Source organism: Vipera berus (genome assembly GCF_964194415.1).
Source record: "Vipera berus genome assembly, chromosome: 1".
NCBI lineage: Eukaryota > Metazoa > Chordata > Lepidosauria > Squamata > Viperidae > Vipera > Vipera berus.
The window spans coordinates 102,714,164-102,721,258 of record NC_138202.1 but is presented as its reverse complement, the minus strand read 5'-3'; the positions used below and the strand labels follow the sequence as shown (position 1 = coordinate 102,721,258).

At 39.3% G+C, this 7,095-nt stretch overlaps 1 protein-coding gene across 1 annotated transcript in view; it reads right to left on the bottom strand.

Moving 5' to 3' along the window:
* Window positions 1–709: 709 nt before the first annotated feature.
* The window catches only part of INSC (INSC spindle orientation adaptor protein), a gene marked incomplete at both ends in the record, with an annotated part of 89,755 nt that continues 83,369 nt past the window's right edge, over window positions 710–7,095 (bottom strand). Inside the window, 4 exons of the mRNA XM_081325774.1 lie at window positions 710–838; window positions 3,945–4,021; window positions 4,924–5,079; window positions 6,332–6,398. Of these exons, the coding sequence (XP_081181900.1) occupies window positions 710–838; window positions 3,945–4,021; window positions 4,924–5,079; window positions 6,332–6,398 (429 nt within the window). The remainder of the gene's footprint in view (window positions 839–3,944; window positions 4,022–4,923; window positions 5,080–6,331; window positions 6,399–7,095) is intronic.

Genomic DNA, 7,095 nt, shown 5'->3' with positions numbered 1-7,095 from the left:
AGGTTTGAGTTGGGAATTCATGACAGAAGCTTTGTTATTCATTCCCCTTTGCCCCCCTCCCTTCCAAATGTTGTCTGCCTCTCTATCAGGCTTGTGTAACATGGAATTACTGTATGTTGTGGGGCTACCTTAAATCTGATCGAAGGAGCAATGCCTCATCTTGAAAAAGCAAGTGTCACCTAAAGCTCCTATCAAAATGGGCAACTATACTTTGCTTTATCAGGATATAAGACCATAGAAAGACCATGGAAGGTTCTGGAGACATTGCTGCAGCATGGTTTGGCCATGATAAAGCTTTGGTAAATACTGGAGACTACTCAGGTTTATGTAACAACTTCAAAGGACACTTTGATGAACCTTTGCCTATCCTAATGTGTACCATGCAATCACATTAGCCAGTAATACTAAAGTAATATTCTACTTGAGGAAATTCAACTGAATTCATAATACGAAGCACCACTTCGCACCACGCTATGAGTGGGGAATGGCTGTGGAAGTGGACCTATCTCGCATTCTGTATTATTTATTTATTTAATTTAAATCGTTATATTTATAATGTGCAAACCTAGAAGAGGTAGAGACAATTTTTCATAGGGATCAGAAATGTGAAGTGGCATTTTTTCCTATGTTAGCTCTTATAATAAATTAATGATAAGCAGTCAGTTAGTTACCCAGTCATGAATAATATTAATAATAAAATTGCATTTGTTTAAACAAAGCTTTCTTCCATGTTGGTACAAAGCAGGAAAGAATCCACAAGCCTGGGCTTCACCAACTGCTGGAAATCTGACTCTTGAAGACCATCAGGGCTTATCACAGCTAACCGCCGTAAAGCTGCCTACAAGAAAATGTGATGACACTTTTAAGATTTTAATTTTTAATTGGAATGAATCCTCATTTAGTCAATGCTATATACCAGAGGTCCCCAACCTATGGGCCGCAGCCTATTACCGGGCCATGGCCTCTTGGCAACTGCGCCATGTGAGTGGTTGGCCACAGCGGGCATGCCTGTGCACGTGCTCAGCCCCCTCAGCATCACCACAAGCCTTGCACCAGTGCTAGCCTCGCCATGAACCTCACACAAGCACCAGCATTTTCCAGTAACTGAGGCTAGTAAGTGCCTTAATTCAGTCAGGAAAGTCAAATGGTGGTGCAGTCAAGAGTATTAGGGGCACAGTGGTTAGAAGGCAGTATTGCAGACAAAATCTGTCCATAGCCTGGAGTTCGATCCTGAGGGGGTCCAGGTTGACTCAGCCTTCCATCCTTCCATGGTTGGTAAAATGAGGGCCCAGATTGTTGGAGGCAATATGCTGATGTTGTAAACTACTCAGAGAGTAAAGCACTATGGTGCAGTATATAAGTCTAAGTGATGTTGCTATTGCTAAATGATACATTAAGGTTGGTCTTCTAGCATTTCCTGACACCCCTACATTTTCAGGTGAGGCAACTGTCAAATAGAAGAACCGGTTCTGACAGGCAGACATGCTGAAGTCTATTTCATGATGGATTCCTATTTCTTAATTTTATTTTATTTTTTTATTTTAATTCCATTTATATCCCGTCCTTCTCTGAAGACTCAGGGCGGCTTACAAGCTTAGCAGTAAGCAATCTCTTTTTCTTTTTATCTGTATCCTATAAGGAAGCTAATAAAGGATAGATTTATATTGGAGCAGGCCAACATAATTCTCAGAATCTTCCTGCTTTCCCTTCTGAACTAAAGTTATCATTACATCTCCATTCTTTTTACTGCCAATATATTTAGGAACCCTATAGAATAACTTCAGCCTATTGCCCACTTGGGATGCATTGATTATGTGTCAGTATTGTCTACAAGAATTCTATACGTCAAACTCCTTGGTTTAATGATGGAATGGAAAATGGCTTGTTCTCAGTAAACAAACAAGCAAACAAACTGAATCATTTTAACAAAGAAATATATTTTCAAAATTTAAACCATGTTATATAAAAGAGTTCCATGCCTCAAACCCCCAACACCCTTTCTAGTAGAGGGAAATTTTGTTTCTAGAGGCTTTGTGCCAGCCTAAAATTAAGATAAGAATTATTTTGATGGATGTCAGCAAGTTTATAATATTACAACTAATAAATCATTTGATTTCCAGCCATGTGGAGACAAAAAAATTGAATGCAAATCTCTTTTGCAGAAACAAATATTACTTACTTATCTTCATTAAAATAAGGCAGCTGCTGCCATTGTCAACCTCCCATTGCCCGGTTCACTCCCACAGAGTCAGCCTCCTCAGGGTTCCGTCGGCCAGGCAATGCCGGCTGGCGACCCCCAGGGCGAGAGCCTTCTCTGTGGGCGTGCTGACCCTCTGGAATGAACTGCCTCCAGAGCTGCGGACGGCCCCTGACCTTCCGTCCTTCCGCCGTGACCTGAAGACATGGATGTTCCAACAAGCGGGCCTGGACTGACTATAGTTTTAAATTTGGCTTTTATTGGGTTAAATTGTCATTTATTTATTACATTCATTGTTTAATTCTTTTTAAAATTTTCTACTTTATGTTTTTTAATTTTTATTGTTGTGAGCTGCCCTGAGTCCTTGGGGAGAAGGGCGGCATATAAATTTAATAAATCTGAATCTGAATCTGAATCTGTTACAGAAATTACTTTACTATATTATAAGATAGGAAGTTGCAGAAGTTGCATACAGGAATCTGATAAAATATATTTTCATTGAAAAGAAAATGACCTCAGCCTACTAAGCTTCAAGATTTTAACTTTGAAGCTTCCATTCCTGATAATGTCCTGAAGGCATATTTGTCTAAGATGGACAAGTTTTAAAGACAGAAAAGAGCCAGATCAAAATAAAACTTGCAGATGCAACTTTTTAATAAGCAGGATGTCACATGTGCCAAAAAGATTAGCATCTGATGTTATGAAATAAATGTTTGCTTGTACAATAAAGTGTATTTTCTTTTTTCTTTTTACTTACATGCCTCAATGAAATATAACTGAGGCACTGCAGGAGAAAGAAATCAATAGACAGAGGAGATACTCTTGCAACGGCTGACAATATGGAATTGAATATATTTGTTGTGAGTCCTCGCCTGCCAGTAGATCTGGCAGCCAAGTCAGATGAATCCGATGAGGGGGAAGGGTTGCCTGGGTTCACATCGGAGTCTGTGGAAGGCTCTGAGGAGCAAGGAAGACTCAGAGCTAGATGTGACACCGGGCCCATCTACTCACGTTAGGCAGAGAGACAGCTGGGTTGGGGGCCTGAACTGAGCAAAGAGGAGGAACAGCTGGAGCCTGTTCCAGATGCACAGATGTGCATAGAGGAAAGACGTGCATGTGGGACAATGGAGGGCAGTGGGGTGGCTCTCCAGGAAAAGTAAAAGACTCTAAGAAGCCATGCCCTGGCTGGACTATAAAGAGGAGAGGCGTGGGAGGGGCTGGTTGCCAAAGGCAACCATTTATGCTATGGCTTTGTGCTTCTGTCATTGGATTTCTTGCCTCAGAATTCTTGGATATTTAACCAGCTTTGTTGGATTTTTCGATGTTTGAATGACTTGAGAATTATGCTTTCCTGCTGAGAACTCAGAGACTGATCTTGTTCATTTCTACAGGTAAAGGACTGGTTGGAGTTTGTTCCATAAAAGCTATGTTAAAATAAAAGGAGTTTATTTTCTTACATAGTCCTGCCTTGTTCAATGCAAAGGAGTTTTCCTCATGAGTAAGCAGTTGAGCAGTACTCGCATAGGCTGGGACAGAACAATATTGCTATATTGCTTTGTTCCTGTCTGTTGCAGATCTGATCTGGATAGCTGAAGGAATCTTCTCAATACTGGGGGATGTGAATCAGAAGGCTGAAATCTGACAGGATAAGCTCTCCTACCCTTCCAGGCAACAGGAATTCTTGAACATGGATGTCACACCAGCAGAATAAAATGAAAGAAAAGAGGGAACAATTAGATGCCCTTACCAGACAAGCAACAAGAACAGAATCACTGTTATTTCTTTCACCTGGAGACCTGCAAAGTTGTATGAGACGTGGAATACCTAAAAATGATTTTAAAAGAACATTGATCAACAATTTATTCTAGGTGGCATATTTTCTAGATTTATCAATTTCAGTGAAAATGTTGTAATGCCATAAAAAGTAATGCTAAAAAAACAGGAAAGGGGAAAAAAACACTTCTTTTTTACATAGCTCAAATTATAAACACTAAGAGAATTCATATTTCTCTTTGCAAAGCCAGCACATCTTTATCCAGGCATATTGGACTTAGTTTATTCAATGATGAATGCCATTTTAAGGGATTATTTCTTCCCCCCACCCTTTATTTAGAAGAATCCCATTCACACCTTTGAAAGCTAGTACCGAGTTTTCTGTGAACAATGTTGTATCATTTTCTTAGGCATCTGGGTTAGCATGCACAAGTGCATTGTCATGATCAACATAAAAGGTTCATACTTCATTCAAAGTTATGAGGACCTCCCCAAGATTGCTTACGATGGCTGCCCCTAACCCTAATTGATCTCTAGGTGCTCTTCAATTGGCTGTATTTTGCCCAAGTTTTGCAGTGTTTTTGCTGAAAAACGGGATTTTCTACAAAACCAGTCCATAGCAAACAGTTTCTTTACTTAATGACCACCACAAAAAAAGGTTATAAAATCAGGTTGGCCACAGGACCACTTTACGACTGTCCAACTTGCAGCCGTAATGGGCAAGCTCCATTACAGTCATAAGTCAAGGATTATCTGTACTGTTAACTGAACTCCATGCTGCCAATTGGGGCAATCATCAATTGATTTGTAAAATCAGGAATCTTTAAAAAATGAATGACCAGTGCTGGAAAATAGACTGGTTCTTAGTTGACATGCAATGGAGAAAAGTAGCATTCAGCAAGCAATGGGCTAAATAGTGTGCCTTTGATATATAAAATCATTTAAATACGTACAGTTGAGTTTTATGGCTGAATGAGCTACTTCAGGATCACGGCTAAGCCGGGCAAGCGTCACTGCAGCTTTTTGTTGAACTTGTTCACAAGCAGCTCTTTCAGGTGAATTCCCAAATGGTGATTTTTCAGATAGCATTTCTATTAAAACTTGAACACCTACAAAAGTGTAAAATATTGCTCACAATTATCCAAAAACACAGTTAAAAGAATTGTTGGTACAAAAGTTATAGTTGAAGATGAAGCCAAGCCAGCATAATTGCAGGGGACAAAGCTAAATGCCAAATGTCCTCAACACCGCTCTTTCAAATTCTACCTAAAGGTATAATCCCCCATCATTATTCCAAATGCAAAAAGGAGAAGTGGTAATTTTAAGAAAGTATCTTACTTAACCAGCATAGATTTAGCTGTTTCTATTGCCAATCCTCTGCTATGGGATGATAATGGCATCCTCATTTCCCATTTAGGAAAGGATGACCTCCACCAATAATGTCACAAGCAAGAGGTAAAAACCATCCATCAATAGCATGAGTTACCGTTCTGACAAATGGTTAGAACTTCAGTGTAATTATTTGTCAGAACTCATCCCCTCTTTCACCTCCCACTTCTCCTAGCCTCAAGAACATCTCTTCTAGGCTAGAAGAGAAGGCAGGCAAGGAGGAGATTCAGCACTTTTACTGGAGTTGATCCCTGGTTTGGAAACCTAGATAAGCCCTAGTTCAGGGGTCTTCAAACTTGGCCCTTTTATGACTTTTGGACTTCAACTCCCAGAAATCCTCAGCCAGCATGCCTGGCTGAGGAATTCTGGGAATTGAAGTCCACAGGTCATAAAAGGGCCAAGTTTGAAGACCCTGGAACTAGTTGCTGACAGTCCAACAATAGCAAGCTGCTTCTCTCTGCTATTTCACAAGGCAACAATCACAGAGAGATGGTCAACTGTTTTCAGAGCAACTTTTGGGTGTAAGAGAGCACTTAAATCTCCAGAAAAACGTTAAGTCTATGTTCAAAAGCAGCCTGAATGACAATATATGAGGAATTCTACAGTGAACCAGTAGAGAGAGATAGTTCTTTCTCTGTTTCTTCACTGGCACGGTTCCCAAAATAGGGAGATATAACAATATCAGCATTCCATATCTGAAATAGAAAAAAAAACATGATTTTGAAATTGCAAGGTCCTACCTGCAGGTATTTCAGAAAGAAAATGACATAAACTTGAATCCTGACACATTTTTGGTCAGGATTTTGGGATTTGGAGAGGTGAAAGTGCAGAATTTTGTCCAAGAATCATATCAATTTAGATCTTTAGTAATCCTAGTGTTACATTAAATGCTGTTTAGCTAAATAAAGGATACCATTTCAATTTTATTTTCACATGCATAAATCTTTTGCACATTTGTCAAAACATACATACCATTTTGTTGGATTATTTCTGAAGCACACTGGTCCAGGACAGACAGGTTTGCTAATACTGTTACAATCTAAATTAAAAAGAGGCAACAGTTTGGATTTTTACATTATACAACTGTTATTAGAATGACTCTTAAATCATTGATCAGCTACTTGGGAAATGACTCCTCCCCTTAGATCTGTTGTGCTTATTGCCTTTGCACAAATGCTTCTATTCTTATTGTGATATTCCCATGACCTGTAATTGTGCAAGTATGATAGGCCTTTTCTGGACACAAATTGAGAAAATCAAAAGGTTTTGATTTGCGTAAGAAGGTTTTATGAGTCTACATAATATTTTATTTTAAAGACTGTAGGTAGGGATAGGCAGCCAAAAGACTGCATACTGGTCTTTCACTTCAGGCCCACATTTCCCCAGCATTTCACTGGGAAATCTGCAAGCAAAAAAAAATGGTTGAATCTTAACACAAATATAAAAAAAATCTCAGAGTGGAAAATGTGATGCGACTATTTTGTGTAAAGACACTTTTAAAAGGATAGGGGGAAATTGTGTAACCCACTTTAATGACATAGTGTAACCACATACTTTTTGCAGCTCTCAAAGACCAAAAATGTTAATAACAGCAGAACAACAGTAAAAATAGTGGGCTTGGCTCCCCAAAGTACTCCAGTCCTATGTTGGAGGCTGAATTTTGTTTTGTTTTGCTCAGCTTAAATTTCTGCAGTGCTCACATCAGAGATTTTTGCAGAGGCAGTAGGAATATGTCA